This window comes from Myotis daubentonii, chromosome 1 (genome assembly GCF_963259705.1).
Source record: "Myotis daubentonii chromosome 1, mMyoDau2.1, whole genome shotgun sequence".
Taxonomy (NCBI): Eukaryota; Metazoa; Chordata; class Mammalia; order Chiroptera; family Vespertilionidae; genus Myotis; species Myotis daubentonii.
Genome location: NC_081840.1, coordinates 11,002,894 through 11,023,257, shown reverse-complemented (window position 1 = coordinate 11,023,257; position 20,364 = coordinate 11,002,894). Strand labels below are relative to the sequence as shown.

At 50.2% G+C, this 20,364-nt stretch overlaps 1 protein-coding gene across 2 annotated transcripts; it reads right to left on the bottom strand.

Moving 5' to 3' along the window:
• Positions 1 to 5,666: 5,666 nt before the first annotated feature.
• On the bottom strand, positions 5,667 to 16,423 carry LOC132215348 (peptidyl-prolyl cis-trans isomerase A-like). 2 transcript variants are annotated; one of them, XM_059663451.1, is made up of 3 exons: positions 16,212 to 16,423; positions 9,060 to 9,202; positions 5,667 to 6,422 (listed from the first exon to the last, which is right to left on the bottom strand). In XM_059663451.1, exon 3 carries the CDS (start codon positions 6,378 to 6,380, stop codon positions 5,886 to 5,888), a length of 495 nt encoding a protein of 164 aa, XP_059519434.1. In that variant the 5' UTR covers positions 6,381 to 6,422; positions 9,060 to 9,202; positions 16,212 to 16,423; the 3' UTR covers positions 5,667 to 5,885. The 2 variants fall into 2 exon arrangements, with proteins under 2 accessions (XP_059519434.1, XP_059519529.1); XM_059663546.1 differs by lacking the exon at positions 9,060 to 9,202.
• Positions 16,424 to 20,364: the final 3,941 nt, after the last annotated feature.

Below are 20,364 nucleotides of genomic sequence, written 5' to 3'. Positions count from 1 at the left end.
CCACTAATACCAGCAGCGAATATTTTAGCAGCCGAGTGCCACGTCATTAGTCTTGGACTGACTTGTTCAGTGTGCACAACAGGAAATATTTCACTTTGGAGAACAAGAAAAATAGGTTTATTGGTGTTCTGCTTATTAATTTGTGCAGTTATTCAGTGTCTGGTAAGTTAATGTTCAAGAAAAAAATATTAATTTTTGTTAAAATGCTCTATTATTTTATGTTAATGGTAACTCATTGTATTCAGCATGTCTCATTCGAAATAAACCTATGTTTCAATGAAAATTGAAGCTTTTGTTTATTTGCGGCCACATAAACTTAAACCTTGTTTATTTGGCCCGTGCTAGCCTTTGAGTTTGACATGCTTGGCCTAAAGCAGTGGTCAGCAAACTCATTTGTCAACAGAGCCAAATATCAACAGTACAACGATTGAAATTTCTTTTGAGAGCCAAATTTTTAAAACTTAAACTATATAGGTAGGTACATTGTTATTAACTTAATTAGGGTACTCCTAAGGCTTAGGAAGAGCCACACTCAAGGGGCCAAAGAGCCGCATGTGACTCGCGAGCCACAGTTTGCCGACCACTAAAGGATTTCTCTGCAGAACAGGTCACAGTAGGGAAGAGGTGTGGTCCTGTTATCTCTTGCTGTGTAACAAACCTCCCAAATTTAGTGGCTTAAAACAACAATGATCTCTTATTCTGTTCATGAATCTTCGATTTGGGCACAGCTTGGCAAGGTCAGTACATGTGGTATCAGCTGGGGTTGCTGGAAAGCTGGGAGCGAGACTCATCTGGAGACTCACTCGCTCACTCACACATCTGGGGCTCTCAGCTGGAGCTGTCAGCAGGGGCACTACATGTGGCCTCTCGCAGCATGGTGGCCAACTTCCAGGAGCAGGTGTCCCAAGAGAGCATAGCAATGTTATCATCCAGCCTGGGAAAACACAGACCATCACTTCTGCCACGAAGAGTCCACCCCAGTTCAAGGAGAGGGGACACAGAGGTCAGCTCAGGTCTGCCCAGGTTCAAGAGGAGTGTCACAGTTATATATTAAGAGCATATGGGATGGGATGTACTGGGGTGGCCACTTTTGGAAATTATAATCTGCCACCCACCCTAAATGTCCCTGGTATAGTGCGCATAAATACACAAACATTTAGTTTATTTGCTGTTGGTTTAATAGCTGTAAAAGAGTGGGAATTTTTTTTCTCAAGTCCCCAATATAACTCATGCAGAATAAAAAGAATGAAGTGGCCCTAGCTGGTTTGGCTCAGTGGATAGAGCGTGGGCCTGCAGACTGAAGGGTCCTGAGTTCAATTCTGGCCAAGGGTACATGCCTGGGTTGCAGGCTCGATCCCTAGTAGGGGGCATGCAGGAGGCAGCCGATCAATGATTCTTTCTCATCATTGATGTTTCTCTCTTTTTCTCTCCCTTTCCCTTCCTCTCTGAAATCAATAAAAAATAGAAAATTTTCCCTAGCCGGTTTGGCTCACTGGACGGAGCGTCTGCCTGTGGACTGAAGGGTCCCGGTTCAATTCCGGTCAGGGGCATGTGCCTTGGTTGCGGGCATATCCCCAAATGGGGGGTGTGCAGGAGGCAGCTGGTCAATGCTTCTCTCTCATCGATGTTTCTGACTCTCCCTCTCCCTTCCTCTCTGTAAAAAATCAATAAAATATATTTTTTTAAAAATAGAAAATTAAAAATAATTAAAGATGAAATGTTTGGGAGGTGTAGTAGGGATTTTGCTGTGGTCCCTGTGTAGGATAAGCACATATCACTTCAGGCACAAAGAGCTGTTGTCCTCCCATAGAGAATTCTCAGCAAAAGGCACAAGGGAGAACTCATTTTTAAGGCTCTTTTTCTCTTGAATGATGTGAACAAACTCTCCTGGTTGTTCACACGGAGGCCTTGGAGAGAACGCTGCACAGACTGCTTTCCTCGAAGGCAGGGCTTTGTTCTCCAGCGACAGAAAGCCCTGGAGAGGCTCTGGGGGCTGCTGCAGCCGAGAAGGTTGGGTTTGAATCCTGACTCTGTGACTCGCTCTCTTTGTGACTCCAGGCAAAATATTTAACTCCTCTGTGCCTCCATTTCTTTGTATGGACAGCGAAGCTGCTGATCCCACTTACAACTGAATGAACACTAATTGTTAATTCAGACTCAGCTTAGACCTGACAGGCGCTGTCAGGGAGATCGCTGTTCTTAGCCACGCGCACCAAGTCCGGGTTTAACCACGATCACTATCCCCAAGAGTGGCCCCCAGACCCCCCAACAGGCCAGATGATTAACCTCAGCTCTCAATGGACACCCGCCCCCCCCCCCCTTTGCCTTCGCGTGTGAGAGTTGAAAGAGTCCAGATGGGAAGCCGTGGGAAGGAAGGAGGTGTGGCAGGGCAGGTGGCGGCGCCCTCTGGGTGCCCATTTCACAGAGAAGGGAGCTGCCAGGGGGCTCCTCTGGGGGCCTGGGGCTCAGGGAGCCGAGGGGAGACCCATCCTCCTAACAGATGTGAGTTCTCTTCCCAAATCCCAGGTTTCCCTGGCCTGGCTCCATAACAGGCTCCTTGCCTCCCCCACCGACACTACACCCCCAAGGCTGGGGGTGGAAGAGCAAAAGGGGTCCCCTTCTCAGGGTGGTGGGCTTGGGAGACTGGCAGACCCACCTGAACCTTCCCCGCTGTTGTTTATTAACGGGGTGACCCTGGGCAAATTACTAGTATTTAGTCTTTCCTTGGCCTCATACTCCTTCCTTTCTTCGGGGAAGTTAGCACAATGACCAACCCAGGGGAGCCCCAGTAAATAAGAGCTTACAGTGGGGCTGGGGGGGGGGAGCGTTCCCATGGTGATGAGAGGTGCTACGGGCCGTGGAATCCTCCTCCTCTGGCACCATTCCTGAGCTCACAGGCAGAGCGCGGGAAACTCCCTGGTCGGGGTGCTGGGCTGGGGCGGAGCCCCCTGGATGATGCTCGGAATCACAGGCTGGGACTAGGTGCCACCTGGGACCCGGGAGGCTGCTGCTGCCTGTCTGCCCTTCCCCTCTAACCACGCCCACGGGCACCCTCCTTCCCTGCGGGATCCGAGAGTAAACCTAGAACCTGGACCGGGAGAGGGCGCTGTGCTCGCCAGGGACGGAGGAGAGCAAGTGTGGGCGGGCCCAGCGAGACTGGAACCCGCGAACCCGCTCTACGGGACCAGTGCGCTCCAACCCTGAGATACGGAGCGGGGCGCTGGCCCGCGATGCCGGGACCCCGTCCTTCTCCAGGTGCCCTCCGTCGGGCTCAGGGGTGAGGGGACCATGCCTGCCCGAGGTGCCCTCTGCACCAGCGCCCGCCCGCCCGCCCTACAAGCGCAGGGAGGGGGCACCGCCCCTGCTCCGTCCACTCTGTACCTGAGGGTGCAAACAGCTCCGCGAGGGAGGATGTGCAAGGGAGCTGGGGTGGGGGTGCTAAACGAGGTGCCCTCCTCCTCGCCCTCCCTCCCAGCCGGGCTCTGGCGGGGCTCGGCTGTGATGGACCCAGGAGCCCTCGAGTGGCGGCGCTTTGATGTCGCGCGGCCACACGGTGGCGCTGCCGCACCGCCCGCTGGCAGAGGTGCGAGATGAGGGGCGCCCGCCCGGGGCGCGGGGAGCCTGTCCTGGCAATGGGCACTACCCCTGACCTTGCCTGGTCCAAGACCTGAGTCTGCAGGGTCCGAGGCAAACTGAGGGCCACTTCACATCTCCTCGCCTCCTCCACCCCCCAGCCCCTCGTGCACGTGCCTTCTGGACACGGACCCCAAGGCTGAGCCCCTTACAGGCCTTCTAGGCAAACGTGCCTTCCTCATAGCGGGAAACTGAGGCCCAGGAATGAGGAATGCTGGCTTTTGTCTCAACTGTGAAGCCTCAGGCAAGCCACTTTCCTGCCCTAAAGGGCGAAGGGATACTGGTAAGAGGAGGAAATGACCCACAGGGATTTACTCCCTTCCCTGTCCTGGTGACGGTGCAATAACCCCATAGGTTGAAGTTAGCCCGTTTTGCATGTGAGAAAAGAGGCTCAGTATTGGCCAAAGCCACACCACTCAGAGGAGGTGTTCAGACCCAGGATGGGTTGCTGCCTGGCCTGCGAACTTCCTGCCACAGACTCCGCCTCCTACATCCTCGGGGCTCACACCTGTTTTGTTTTCTGACTGTGAACTATACCCACACACACATCTATAGCTGAAAACAACACTCACCCTTAGTGTGAGTCACTCTCTTTCTGTTTTTATCCGATACTATGTCTTTTCTCCTCTGCCTTTCTTTCTTTGCATGCTGGGCACGACCTGCTGAAAGGATGCCACTTCTCACTAGTGGGCCAATGGTCCCAATTTGAAAAACACTGTCGTTGTGCTGGCTGGGCTCTTCCAGTGATAAAATCAATGGAGAGCTGTCTGTCTGTGCACCAGGACAAAGTCAAGACCGAGCAGAGGTGCAGGAGGACGGTGCTTCTCCGTGAATCACCTGGAGAGGTTGTTACAGGGCAGGTCTGAGATGGGGCCCTGGTCCTGTGGGGTTGTCGCTGTCTACCCCTCCCTTGCCGGAAACAGGTCTCCTCCACGGCCTCACCATCAAGCAAGTTATAAGGAAAGCAAGCCTGAGACCAAATTCTGCCATTCACACACACACTTATTAATAAACTAGAGGCCCGATGCATGAAATTCGTGCCAGGGGCTCAGCCCTCGCAGCCTCAGCTGCCTCGCAGCCCTGCGGCCCCGCCCACGGGTCGTTCCAGAAGGTCGTTCCAGGAGGTCGTTCCGCCATCCAGTCTAATTACCATATTAGGTCTTTATTATATAGGATGGGCACACGAACTAGACTCAGCCTGTTCTCATGAGGGTCCAACTCTGTCTTTTTGAGCCCTTCACAAGAGTCTTCCGGAAGGGTTCAGGGGCCCAGTGGCCAAAATCCACCCTCGCTTTTTTCATGGTAACAGAATTGAAGGTGGGTGATGCTGTTGAGCCAGGGACCTCACTTCTTGTTCCTCCTCTTCTCCCACCAGCGTGCATCTGTGCGGAGGTCTGAGCCAATGGGGTGTGCACCTCCTGGGAGATGGCCCAACTTACCCAGCTTACAAGGCAACTTGAAACTCGTACTCCAGTTAAGAGTCAATGTATGCACCTGAGCTTCCTTCTTTTCCCTTCCGACAAGTAGGGAAATGGGAATCCCATAACTCAGCTCTGACCCTGCAAGGCAATACCTAAGGGAAACAGCACCGAGATGGAAAGAACCTGGATCCCTGATCATAGCATGGAGCAGAGCTGCCCGCCAACCCAGGTCTCTCACATAGAGATGGTTATTTGAGAGAGTGGTCAACTTCTTCAAGCCACTGCATTTGGGGCAAGGGCTCTTTGTTACAGAGTGTACCCTAATTAACCTTGAGGTTCCTCTGAGGAAAACGCAATAATGTTCGTAAGGCAGAACCAACTCACTTCTTCATCTGATTAGGTGACAGAATCCTCTAGTTATGGGGAGGAGGTGGCTGGGGAAGGATAAGACCAAAGTTCTAAACCAAAACTATTATATTCTAATGTTATTTTCTTGCAAACATGGACATATGCCTGTGTATATCTTTCTAGCCATCCATATACCATTGACACTGCTCATTTAGCCAACAAAAAATATATTTTAAATTTTTATTTATTATTGAGAGAGAGAAAGACAGAGACAAAGACAGAGGCAGAGAGAAACACTGCGTTTGTTGTTCCACTTATGTATGCGTTCATTGATCGATTCTTGCATGTGCCCTGATCGAGGTTCAAAACTGCAACCTTGGTGTATTGGGACCACGCTTTCCAAGCAAATCGGGGTGAAGGGGTGCTCTCCTGAACTACAGAAGGAATGGTCTGGTGCTTAAGATAGAACACAAGTCAAATCTATTAGCGTTGTCCACAGTCAGCAATGGTGATCTTCTTGCTGGTCTTGCCATTCCTGGACCTAAAGCGCTCCATGGCTGTCACAATATCCATGCCGTCTTTCACCTGACCGAAGGCCACATGCCTGCCCCCCAACCTCTCCGTCTTGACAGCGCAGATGAGAAACTGGGAACTGTTTGTGTTCGGTCCAGCGTTTGCCATGGACAAGATGCCAGGACCTGTATGTTTCAGGACGAAGTTCTCATCCTCAAATTTCTCCCCGTAGATGGACTTGCCGCCTGTGCCATGATGGCGTGTGAAGTGACCACCCTGGCACATAAATCCCGGAATAATTCTGTGAAAGCAGGAACCTTTGTAACCAAATCCTTTCTCCCCAGTGCTCAGAGCACGGACGTTTTCTGCCGTCTTTGGAACTTCGTCTGCAAACAGCTTGAAGGAGACACGGTCCCAGGGCTCGCCGTCGACGGTGAGGTTGAAGTACACGGTGGGGTTCCCCATGGCTGGTCACAGGCGGCTTCGGGGCGGCGGCGTCTGCAAAGCCTAGAAAGACAATTTTAAACTTGGGGTCCTTCACATATTTAGTAATTACTCCCCTCCAGCTTGGTCATCGTGTAAAGTTAACTGACATACACATATATCTCCTGTACTATACTGCGGGAACACAGACAATATCTTCTCTTTATATTCTTCTTCAGAGCAGTGTTAGAGCCTCCGTGGCTATGCAGCTCCCCCTGCATCATTTCCTTGACTGCATTTAAGAAATGTGGCTCCAGCCTTGTTTCCTGTCTGATGCAAATCCACCTCCCCCTGCCCAGTATCCCCAGTGATCCTCTGTGGGGGACCTGCTTTTATCCCTACCGCCTCACACCCCCATTTCTCCCTTCTCTCGACTGCTCCGATCCTCTTTAGACCTCATGCCCCATAGTTGTCTCCGCTCTGACCCACTTTTGGTCAGGATTGGCAAGTCACTTCTGGTGAGGATTGGCGAGTAATGGGGTTGGGGGACTCACCTTGAAGTGTGGTGCTGCTCATTATTTAAAATTTAATATTGGATATCGTATTTGCCGAAGCCCTTCGGCCATTCTCACTCCAGGATATTCCTAGCCACCATCTCTCTCCTCCTAGCCCCTTCTCTCACCTCCTAGCCCTTTCTCTCACCTCTTAGCCACCTTCTCTCTCCTCCTCGCTGCCTTCTCTGAGCTCGGCCTCCTCATATCCTGTGGTATCTCTCTCTTCACCATTCCACTCCTCCCATTCATTGCTCCATGGTCCCTCATCCAGAATAAAAACCAAGTGCCCCAAATCGTTAAAAAAAATTTCTATTATCCCACTGCCCTACTCCCTCCTTCTGTCCCCTGTCCCAGGGCCTGCCTTCATATCACCTGGGCTAGGGGGCAGTTTTGCTTAACACAAATAACCACAACACCACACAAATTAAACCCTCAAAAAAGGTCTCTTCCTGTCTGGCCAGCTCACAAAATCACTTCTTTGTCCTCCCAACCACCTACAAATCCGATCAAGGTCTTCCTTTGCTTGAATCTCTGCAGCGTCTCTTTGCTCGCCCGTGCTCATCCCCATCGCCATGGTTACCGGGCCCTTGGTGACTGGGTCCTGCCCTCTCCATGTCAGTCTGATAGCTCTCTGCTTGCCCACAGCCCCCCGTGCTGTTCCTGCCCAGCCACTTCGCCTTCCCGGGATGGGCCTGCTCCGCTCGCTCGCCTTCACTCCTCTGCTCCTCGTGCCTCAGCCTGGACTGCCTCTCCCTTAACGCTGCCTGGTGGCTGCTGTCTCACCACCCCTGGGAAGGCCTCCCTGACTTCTCAGGCTGAGGACAAGGCTCCTTCCCTGTGGTAATCACCTCTGGACTGTCCATCTTAGCTCTTAAAACCTCACAACTTTGAGCCTTACTTGTCTCTCTCCCCCACTGGATGGGACTCATAAGGGCAGACGTGCAGCCAGCGTGGGTTTAGATCCTTAAGATTCACACAGAGGAGCCCCCAGTAGCTGTTTGTTAGGTGACTGACGGAACGTGCGAGACCCACTGCTCACCCAGGGAGTGACATCTGACTGAAGGACAGTCTGCAAGGACAGCTTGGGAGGCAGGGCTGCGAGGAAGGGGTGCTCCGGGCAGCAGGTCCAGCGTCAACCAAGACACTCATTCACTCTGAGCCTGTAGTTTTCCTCCACACCAGGGGGCCAGACCCCGTCCTCTTCCCCTTTCTCCTTCTCCAGGGCCTACCATGGTGTCTCCCCCACCTCCACCGCTTCCACTGGCCGTGCCTGTCTTTATGGAGGGCGTGGACCATGGCGAGAACTGGAGGTGGGTGTGTCCTGCCTCTGAGGAGGCGCCTACATCTTAGGTGGCCATGGAGGGGGTTCCCCTCACAGAGGAGGCAGGGCATCCCAGGGGTTCTCCTGGCCCCTCTTTCAAACCCGCCCACCCCAAGAAGCCTGTGTCCCCTCTCCGTGGAGGGGCTGTGTCACTCGGAGAGGCTAGGCCACTCATGGCAACAGCATCTGTGGAATGGGACTTAAAGCCACGCGATGCACCTCTGTCTCCCGTGACGTGCTCGCTGTAAGTCGGCAGAAAGGCTCCAACGATGACAGGTACCCACGGGGCAGCCACCGTCTCAAGCCAGGTCTTCAGAGAGAGCCTGGAGCGTGGCCTGGGAGTGACCCACTGCCTCCACTCCCAGCTCCCAGCCAGGCTGGACACAGGGTCCCACCCGACCACAGGGGCCAGCGCCCCCCGACAGGGCACTAATGAGTAGTAAGGGCGGAGGGGGAAGTCAAAAAGGGGCAGAAGGGAAACGAAGGCTTTAGAGAAGGAGGCAGAGCTGATGGCCCCTGAATCACAGCAGCTCCACTTTTTGGTGGCAAGGCACCTGCGAGCTAGAATCTGGGCTACATGAGGGCGAAGAGGGGCAGGGGTTTGGGGGGTGGGGGGCGGGGAGGGTGTGCTCACGGGGCTGCACCATGCCTTCCCTCCCCCAGTGCCTTTCCTCTGGGCCTGCTGGAACCCAGCCGGAACCCAGCCAGCCCCGGGACCTTGCCAGTCCCTAAAATCATCCCGGGTAAATACAGCCAGCGGTGACCTCTCCTCCCAGCCACCTTGCACTCTGCCATTTGATCCGATTTAACCTGACACAAACCTCTACCCTGTTTGGTGGTGCTCACCCATCATTTTGTCCTGATACAGTCTCTTCTTCCCGATGGCAAATTCCTTGAGTTCAGATCCATTTCCATCCTTTTTTTGTACACTTCCCCCATCACACGTGGCTAGGCATTCGCTCAACATTGCCGGCTCCTCACAATGCGCTCTGCCCAGATGAATGGACACAAAAATGAGTGTGAAGGGGAGGTTTAAGGACGAGAGAGATGCGACCCTACTGCAGCCTAGCGAGGGGCCCAAGAACGGCTTCAACGGAAGCAGCTCATCCTTCGACACACAAAACAACATTGTCTCTTTTTTTATGACAGTGTCATCCCTTCTATACAGTGATGGCTTCACAGAGGTGAGTCTGTCGTGTCCCTACCTCTTTGCTGGTCAACACAGAGGCCTCGAGTCACGAGTAGCTACTGGGCATTTGATCTGTGGCTGGTGAGACTGAGAAGTGGAATTGAGATATGCTGTAAGTGTAAAAAAATACGTCAGATTTCGAAGACCGTATGAAGAGAAAATATAAGATATCCTATTAACATTTTGTCTATTGCTTATATTTTGAAATAATAGTATTGCAGATCGAGTGCATTAAGTATCATTTATTGTTAAAAATAACTTCATTGCCCTAGCGGGTTCGGCTCAGTGGATAGAGCATCGGCCTGCAGACTGGAGGGTCCCAGGTTCGATTCTGGTTGAGGGCATGTGACCGGATTGTGGGCTTGATCCCCAGTAGAGGGCGTGCAGGGGGCAGCCAATCAATGACTCTCTCTCACCACTGATGTTTCTATCTCTCCCCCTCTCCTTTCCTCTCTGAATTCAATAAAAATATATATATTTTAAAACTTCACTGCCTCTTACTTTTTAAAACTGTGGCTATTAGAACATTGAAGGTTACATATGTGGCTTCGGTGTATTTCTGCCGGGCAGTTGGGCCTTGGAAAGCCTGGGGCAAGATTTGGGTGCAAGGACCCGCTTTCAAGTTGCCAGTCCCCAAGCTGCAAATGGTGACGTGTGATCCAACCCCACTTTGGAAAAGTTCTCACAAGATTGGCGTGTGAGGTTTGGAGCATGTCATTTTTGTCTCTCTTTACTCACCTTGCTGTTTTTTCTCCCAAACCTATGGCTAAAAACCAAACTAAAAGCATCGTATTTATTCCACAAACTGATCTCCAAATCCTAACTAAATAGCAACTGTGCACACGCGCACACACACACACACACACACACACACACACGGAGGCGCGCGCACACACCCCTACAGGGACCAACATTTCCCATGTGTAAAGTGACATGCCTGATCACTGGATTAAGCAACGGAAATTAATTATTACAGCAATTACTCGGCCACTAATTATTGGAACGCCAGACCTGACATCGCCGTCCTGGGAGCCACCTTCTGCTTTCTGGATGCATCAGTATGGACAGGGCAGCGCAGGCTGACGCATTTTTAAAACGCTTTCTTCGGCTGCATGTTGCCGGGGTGAGCAAGGTGCATTAGCTTGCGGCGATCGATAGGGGGCGGTACACCTTCTGCCACAGAAAATAAAAATGCAGGTGGATTCTGGCACCCATCTCTGCAGGCCAGGCAAACATCAAGTGCCTGGAAATGAGAATGGCTGGTCTTCAGGTGGCCATTCAGTGCAGCGTGGAAACACCAGCTGGGCAGTGGTAGACACCACCGTGTCGCTGCTGGGACGGGATCACACCCAAGCCACCGTCCCTGCCCCCAGAGGAAGGGATCTGTCACCTGAGAATCCTAACCCTGTGTCTGTGGGTGGTCCCTTTGAATTCCTTCTCAACCACCTTGTTTGTTTTCTCTCTCCATTGCATCCCTGGCTGCCCAGGTGGCATCACTGGCTCTGCTTCCAGCGGCCGAGTCTGTGCAGAAAAGATTCCCTCGAGTCAACATATCCAGATCAAGACTGAAGATTTCAAAAGCAGCGCCACACAATGGGCCTTCTCTTGCACGCGCACAAGAGGTCCCTTCTGCCGGTCACTGGTCTCTCCATTTCTCTCTGCCCTGAGGCTCCGCTGTCATTCAGGAGGCATGTGAGGGTAGACGCAGCTGAAGCTGGGCCAGATGATGTTCAAAGGATGAAAAACATTCCAGTCCCTTGTTCTTTTTGCACTTCGGGGGACGGTTTGAGCTCAGTGGCACGGGGGTGTCAGCGCAACATTTTGCATTTTTTACCCCCCGTACGTCATCTAGTTAAAGCACCATTTTAGGACCTCTGGGGCCACCACGTAATTCTCCCTGACACAATCCTATTGTTCCTGCTTTAAAACTGGCCGTTGAACTCAGAAAATTATTAAGCCATGTGTCAGGGAGTGTTAGAGGCAGTGGCTTCACTAAAAGCCAGACGAGAAAGTCCAGTGTGCCCGGATACCTGTGAGGCTGGCCCAACTCATCCAGAATCTTCATTCTGGAGGTCAAGGCCAGACCTATTTTAATCTCCTCCAAAATCGCAAGTCCTCCAAGTACATACACAAGCCCCAAAGTGACAAGGTTACCCCAGATGATTTCTGTTTCTTTTAGAAAGTGTCACTGTCTATTAGTAAAAAGAAATTAATAATGATAATAGCAGCTGTCCACAGCACTTTATTTTTAGGCACTGTGTTAAACACTTTAGAATATTATTTTATTTAATCCTTGTAATATACTAGAGGCCCGGTGCATGAAATTCATGTACTGGAGGGGGGGGATCCCTCAACCTGGCCTGCCCCCTCTCACAGTCCGGGAGCCCTCAGGGGCAGGAGGCGACCCGGCAATCAGGGGAAGGCGACGCCCATCACACCTCTGCTGCTGCCACTGCCAGCAGCGCAAGCATCGGCCAGCCCTGGTTACCTGAGCCTTGAGCGGCCCTAAGCAGCTGGGCAACCTCCATCTGAGGCTTGCCTGAGCCTCAGGCTGGCGCTGGGAGGCTGGGGGACTCTGGAGGCAGGCGCGCGGAGTGGCCGGGCCTGCCTGCCGCCCTGGCAGGGCTGAGGGGACTGGGCACCGCCATCTTGTGGGTGCTGCCATCTTTGAGGGTGGGGCAGTCAATTAGCATATTCCCTTCTTATTGGCTGTGGGCACCACCATCTTTGTGACAGTGTGAGGGTCAATTAGCATATTCCCTCTTTATTAGATAGGATGTTCACTCAAAATATATTCATCAAATGACTGTGGTCTTGAAGAGTCCCTTCATCAGAAGGCCCCCGTTCCATAACCATGGGAATATTGGAGGCGGGCACACAACAGTGCCCTGTACCACACCCCCTCCGCCTTCTCTGACTGCAGCTGTGGTGGATGGACAGCTCCCCACCTCCAGTGGCCTCTGATCTGGGGAAGGAGGAAGGGAGGGCCCTCATCCCACGAGCAGGTGCAGCCTGGAAGAGCAGGGGAGTTTGCCTCAGAGGATGAGATGTGAGACAGTAGAGATGTCAGGCCTTTCATCCTTCAGAGAAATACTTTCCACAGAATTCCTCCAAGACTCCTCACTAGGAGTGAGCCCCCCTTCCTGGCGAGGCTTTTTCCTCCTTCTCTGTCCCCCTCTCCCTGCTGCTTCTCTCCTGCCTCCTGGACCCCCCACACACGTACACGACCTGCCTTTACATCCTAGTCTCAGGCTCTTCTTCAAAGAAACCGAAACTGATACCCCATCTTACAGATGCAGACATTGGGGCAGATCGTCTTGAAGTCTCACAACCATAAGTAGCAGAACCAGGACTCACGCTAGCTTTGTCTGACCCCGGAGCTCATGGACCCAACACCTATGTGCCACTGTCTCCCACCACCCACTCTAACCAGAATGTATACTGAGGAAATGCTGGCCTGGCTAGTCCTTTTCAAGGCAGCCCATTCCATCACTGGGCAGTTCTAATGATCAGGAAGTTCTGATTGATATTCCTCCCATATCTACATCCATGAAGCATCATTCTTGTATTTATTCCTCATCAGCAAACATAGACTCATTAGTATCCAGAGGCCAGTCACTGGGCATGGTCAAAGGAGGCAGACCTGTTCCCTTTGCCTGTAGAACTTCCTGCCTATGAATGATGAACACCGTGCAAGGAAAGGGGCCTTCAGGGGACTCGGGGAGCACAGAGTGACATCATTCACCCAAGCTGCCCTCTGCAGCTTCCTAGAAAAGTATGCTGTCCACGCAACAGTCCTGCAGGGACTGGCTGCAGAGATCACATCCCCCGAGACCTCTGTTGTTCCTGCCCATCAGCCCACCTTTGGATGAGCCACGATGGCAGAATGAAGCCCACACCAGATATAGACCAGTGAAACCCAATGCAACGTGCCCTGCCGCATCAGGAGGAGAGACCCAGTCCTGGGCAGGGAGGGCGGAAACCGTGGCTGAATCCTTGCACTTGTCCCCGAGTTTAGTGTCTAGCAGACCACTTGGGGTTTTTCCTGCTGCTGAGTCATTCAAACCCCGCTCCCTAACTCTCCTTCCACTAAAAACGTTAGCTGCACAGACCTAAGATGCCCAATTAGATCCTAGAGAGCCCCAAACAGTATTATACTCCGTTTCCCCTTGTGCTTCAACTGATAGGTGAGGTAGTAATAAGCAACATGGCCAATCTGTGGGTAGAAGTCTTTGGAATCTGCCTTCTAAGAAACACAAGTCCTGAAGCTGCTAGACCGGTTTGCTTTCTTAGATTTCAGAAGGCCCCAGGGCAAAGCAGCATCGCGTTTGGCAGTTAGGTTGCGGCGGAAGGCTGGGATGGCTCAAGAGCCACCACAGAAGTGACTTGTTTTCACCTGGCTCCCCTGCAACATAAATCAGTGCTCAAAGTTTGATCTCCTCCCCTCTGATCTACCAAGTTCTCCCGTGGATTCTTCCTTTATAAGTGCCATTTTGATCCATGGAATTCTAGACACTCCTCCCCTGGAAGTCTTGGAAAGGTAAAGCTCAGATTTCTGGGACATGAAGCTGCAATCTAGAAGCAGCCATCCATCCACCCACGCAGCCCATCCTCCTTCCCACCCTCTGCCTTTCCTGATGGTGCTACAGGCTTGATCTCCTCCACTGCGATTGCCAAGGGATAGCAATCAACTTCAACCTCAGGAAGTCCCATCCATCTGTCCATCTCGCTTGCGATTTATTAATGTAGTCAATAATTATCAAGCATGTACCACATGCCAGGAGCTATGTCAGTGGCTGTGTAAGCCCTTGAGACCTCTTCTCATGGGGCTTGAAGTCTAGCCAGGAATAGACATTATGCACACACTTTTACAAATAACTGGTTACCACTGCAATCGACATCCCTAAGGAGAGGATAAGGTGCTATGTGAGCCTATAACAGGAAGGACCTAATCTACCCGGTTCCCCCAGCAGATGACATTTAAGCCGAGAGGCGGAGGAGTAGGAAGTGGCTATTAGCAAAGTAAAAAAGGAAAGGAGAGAAAGGGCAAGCCATTTAGGCCAGAGGGGCCTACCTATGGGCAGAGGTATTGGTTCAAGGAGTCACATAAAGGCCGTGGCTAAAGGATAAGAGCAAAGGGCAGAGGGATGAAGGGAATGTGGGTTGGAGAAGAAGGCTGTGGCTCCATAGTGTAGTATTTAGGAAAAAAGAGGAAGCCCCAAGGGAGAGTTAAGCATGTGACGATAGAGTCAGACTGTGTTAGAATGTCACTCACTGTCGTTTGGAGGGTGGGCTGAGGGGAGGGGAGAGAAGCAGAGAGAGCTGTTAGGAGGCCAGTACATTGTCCAGGGAGGTGTGGCCAAGGCCAGGATGGGACTGGGAGCAGCAGGGGTGAAGAGAAGTGGAAAGTTCAAGACACATTTTGAAAGGAGCACACCAGGACTCCTCGGTGCCCTGTGGCAGCCTGTGGGGGCCTCTGGACACGGTGCACAGCTTCAGAGCTGAGCCAGGCCCTCAGCAGCTCTCCTTCTGATCCACGGCTGCATGAGGGTCTCTGGGGTTAGAGGGATGACTGGCCACCTTGCTTTCTGTCCACCCCTTCCTCTTCTGTTTCTTCTGAGATTGCAGTGTGCAGGCAACAAACTGGTCTCTAATTGCTTCTTGTGGATCAAGTGTATTTACATTCAGGAGAGTGTAAATTTAGGATTTCATGCCTCCTTTTTTTTCTTCTGGCCTAGTTGGCACATATACCACCTCTCTTTGTCCTGTGTTCATGGCAGACATCACTAATCAATCATGATGCTTTTGCTCAAACTGAACCTTCAGGAATACTCTCAATATAGTATTTCAGGCTCTTCAGTTGATGAAAGTTGGTATGTAATATTAGACCTATTTGCCATCCTTGTTCTTAAATTTTCAGTCAAAATAATCAAGAACCATGGGCATCTTTTAAAGAAGAATTGACGACCACCTACCAAGGATCACTAGGAGGCTTACCAACCCAAAAGCTTGGGACCTCCACCAAATGGTTAGCTTTTGGGTTGGTAAGCCTCCTAGTGATCCTTGGTCGGTGGTCGTCAATTCTTCTTTGAAAGATGCCCATGGTTCTTGATGCCCCACCTCATACTCTGGTACCCACCCTGCATTGGCTCACCCTGACAACAGTTTCCTTTTCATATTTATCTAAACTCTCTCCTGCCTTCTTTTCAGAGAAAGCTCTCCATGGAGTTCGAGGATACAAGGAACTTGCTGTTCTGATCTTCTCACCCTTCCCCAGCTTGTCAGTTGTTTGGAACTCATTGCCCGTGTGTGTCTCTGTACCCAACGGAAGTGAGCGCACATTTTAAGAAGAGCAAGAAAAATGATGTTGGACTTTCAGAGTTTTTCTGTTCAGAATGATTCGGCTTCTGCACCTATCAACCATACGACAGGGCTATTCTATAGTTCTCCATGACGTTAAAGTATTTGGATACTTGAGCCTCACTTCCCCTTTGTTGTAACAGGCCACAGGCAGCCTCCTGCATCATAGCCAGGGAGTCCGAAGAAAGCCTGGGAGAAAACACTCGAGAACAGTTTCCTGGGCCGTGAACTGAATCAGGAGTGTAAGCATGGTTCCCTCTTACGGCCCCTTGGAATCAGACCTTCCCGCCCCGATCACCATAATAAATATCTGCAATCCCGCTTGCCCTCCTGGCTTCACCCAGACACAACGATGAATGGTGCGGGGCTCCCTGTACACTAGGGGGTGCAAGCAGGCTTGTTATCTAGCTCGGCCCTAATAAATAAAATAAAATAAAATAAAATCTCACCAGCCCAGGAGAGAGAAGACGATGACCAGGTCTGGAAAGTGCTGAGAGTGGAAGGCTGTTTTGGAAGCGGGTCTAGGAAGGAAAACAACATCCTCAGTAATTGCTTTAAGCTGTTCTCTGGTGTGTGTTTTCAGAGCAGACCTAGCTCCCAAGAACCGGGGCTGAAGGGAAGGTTGTGCCAGGCGCCCGGCCTGCCCCTCAGCTGGGCCTGGCAGCCTTTCAGCCGCCTGCCCGGTGAGTCAACACCTGGGAAACGCCATCCAAGGGCGGCTCTTTCAAGCTGGCTGCACTTCCTGCTGTTACACTGAGGCCGCTGTTTGACCGTTCCCAGGCCAGGGAGGCGGGAGCTGATCCCGTCCCTGGGTAGTGCCTCCCTCTGGCCCTCAGTCCCTGTATAGAGGCTCCGAAGGCTCTTCTCCAACTTGGGCGCTGGCCTGCAGAGGGAGAGGGGCAGGGAGCACTCCCCTCCCCGGCTGGGCTCGCATAATAGACTTCTGCTCCACTGGCCTACTTTCAGCAAGGAATGGAAGGAGGCCAGCTCGGAGACGGCTGAGCCTCCCCTTGGCCCTGCTGTCCACCCGGCTCTTCCAGAACCTTCCACAGAGCCCTTGTTCTCCAGGGCGAGAGCCCTGCGGATGGTGACCCTGGCTTCCCCGCCCGTCGAGGGGAAATGAGTTGAGGAAATCAGCCCAGGGTTTTTATTGCCAAATAGTTCTTTCCCTGAGAGGACAACGCTTTCAAACCGCCGAGTGGAGACTGGAGTGGGTCCAGCCATAAACCAACTTAATGAACCTAATAGACAACCGCAATTACTGTTGACTTCAAAATGCAAACAAGAACTTTAGACACAGATCCCTATTGGCCCGACGGGCAGGGTGCAGATGCTGCGCGCTGTGTTCGCGTTGCTTAGCGATGGAAAAGGAACTGTCCCTGTCTCTTATTGCTGGAGGTAGAGGCAACGCAAGGAGCTTGATTGGACGGAATAGGGATGAAATTAGTTCATTCTCTCTCACGTGGAGGAGGCAATTGGCGGCCAAGAGGGTTCCTCGGGTGACAGGCGGGTTAGAGGTTCAGAGGTGACCTTCCGCCCCTGTTATCGCAGCAAATCCTAACCTTCGTGTGTTTCTTCGACAGATAAGACTTGAACTTTTGCTGGGAGTGTCCAGAACTACCTTAGAGAAAATGGCTACAAATACAGACCCACAGACCAGAGTGGGAACTAAGGTGAGGAGAGTGGAATCTCGGAAAAAAGTTAAGGGGGAGCCCCAAAATATCAGATTTTTCAGAATCTAAATGAATGCAACAAAGATTGATGGCAAATAAGATATCAAAAATGCAAGCAGCCCGGCCAGCGTGGCTCAGTGGTTGAGCATCGACCTATGAACCAGGAGGTCAGGGTTCGATCCCCAGTGTGGGGCGTGCAGGAGGCAGCCGATCAATGATTCTCTCTCATCATTGATGTTTCTGTCCCTCTCTCTGAAACACTGATGCAAGGTTTCTCTCCTTCCTCCCTGAAATAAATTTTAAGATATTTTTAAAAAATGTAAACAAAAATGGGGTTGGTACCGCTACTTCTTTCCCGTGGCCTCGCGTGCCACAGACTCTGTTCCTGCCTCACAAACTTACAACATGGAAGTCGTTTGCAGCTGCTTTGTCCTCAAAAGAACGCTTATGCTGTGGGGTAGAGGGACCAAGGGATCCCCTACTCTGTGGGCAGCAGGCCTCCTCCAAAATCACGAGGAGGCAGTGGCTTTGGGGAAGGAGACCTACTGTGCTTCTGGGGCAGTGGCCCAGGGAGGACTAAAGATCCGGGCTCCGCTGCAAGTTGCCCAGCTACTCCTGAGACAGCAGGGACAGGCCTGGAGCCGCTATTCAGGGTAAAATAATCCCCCCTTTTGTTTTTAGTCTTTACAGTAACTCCTATTTATTGAGAATCTTTAGGTTGAATTTCATAGAATTGCCAATATTCAGCCATTGTTAAAAATTAACAATGCCAAGATTGGTAAGCTGAATAATGGACCCCAAAGATGTGCTGATCCCCATCCCCAGAACCTGCGAGCATTACTGTATATGGCAAAGGGGTCTTTGCAGGTGTCATTCCATTAAGGATTTTGAGATGGGAGATTACCCGGGATTGTCAGGGTGGCCCAGACATTGACAAGGAGGATCCGTCTATAGAAGAAAGACAATGAAAGCAGAGAGAGATTTGAAGATGCTATGCCACTGGCTTGGAAGATGGAGGAAGGGGCCACAAGCCAAGGATGGCTGGCAGCCTCTGAAAACTGGAGAGGTAAGAAGCAGATTCTCCATGGAGCCTCCAGAAAGAACGCAGCCCTGCTGACACCATGACTTTAGGCAAGCGAAAGAGATTTCAGATTCTGAGCTCTAAGAGAATAAATGTGTGTTGTTTTATTATTGATTTTAGAGAGGGAAGCAGGGAGAGAAAGAGAAACACTGATGCAAGAGAGAAACATCTATCAGTTGCCTCCCCAATGCACCCCACCCAAGGGTAGAACTCACAACTCAGTCATGTGTCCTGATCCAGAAATCAAACCCACAACCTTCTAGTACATGGGACAACAACCCCAACCAACTGAGCCACACTGGCCGGGGCAAATGTGTGTTGTTTTAAGTCACCAATTTTGTGGTAATTTGTTGCAGCTGTAATAGGAAGCTAATAGACCAGACATTATATTAAGAACTTTATATACATAAAAATACATATATATGTATATATATAAATCCACCATCAGCCTTTCAAGAACTTCACTGTTCAGGATATCTCCTCTAAGTTTGCATCCTAAATTTGTTTCTCCTTAGTGGGCCTTTTCCATTGAATACACATGCATTCTGGTATCTGTTGCCTTAAAAAAAATAAAACCAGCCCTAGCTGGTTTGACCCAGTGGATAGAGTGTCAGCCCACAGACTGAAGGGTCCAAGGTTCAATTCCAGTCAAGGGCATGTACCTTGGTTGCAGGCTCAATCCCTGACCTCAGTTGGGGCCCATGTGGGAGGCATCCAATCGATGTGTCTCTCTCACATCAATGTTTCCCTCTCTCTGTCTCTCCCATCCCTTCCACTCTCTCTAAAAATCAAATATCCTCCAGTGAGGATTAACAAAAAATAAAACCAAACAAAACATCTACTTATGCTTTTAAAATAAAATTGAAGAATTATTTAAGAAAAAAGAGAAATTTCTCTAACTAAAGAACATCTACCAAAAGCCCATAGTAAACATCGCTCTTAAAGGTTAAAGTTAAGAAAAATCATTGCTTTTATTCAATACTGTACTGAAGATACTAGCAAATTTAATTTTAAAAAAAGAAAAAGAAATAAAATATATGAGGTTTGGAATCAAAGAAACAAAACAGACATTAATTGAAGGTGATATGATTATTTTCATAGAAAACTCAAAATACTATAAATTATTAAATTTAATAAGCAGGTTTAATACGGTGGGCTTAAAAGAGCAATATTCAAGAGCAATTGATTTTCAATGCCTCAGCAACAGAGAAAATGTAATTAAAAAACAACATTTTCAAAACGGTAACACCAGCACACAGAGAGAACGATTTAACAAAAGACGACCAAGTCTTTCATGGGAAAAATATTAAATGTTATTTAAAGGTCTGAATAAATGTTCTGTAGACTCAATGAAGATCTAATCAACATCCCAGTAATGGAATTTGTCAAGTTGTTTCTAAAATTTACATAGAAAAGTGAAGGACTGAGAGAAGCCAACACACACGTGGGGAAACTTGCCTCACTAATTTCAAACTTAGTTCAGGGTGATAGCAATTATGACAATGTAGTGTTTACATAGATCAATAACTAGATCAGTTGGACAGAACCAAGGACCTAGAAAAGATGGACCCATTATAAGGAAACTTGATTTAAGCCAGCATTGGCATTGTAGAACAAAGGGAAGGATAATCAATCAGTTAATTATATAATCACTAAATTAATAGATTAATCAATGAAAAAGGAAAAATTATGTACAATATTTATAAAATTCTAATTGATAAAAAAAACATGAAAGATAAAACTAATATTTTTAGAAAATACTGTACAGGGGTTCTTACCCAGGTCCAACAGACCCTCAGTGGGTTGGTGGGTAGAATCTAGCCGGTTCATGAACATGGATGGGAAAAA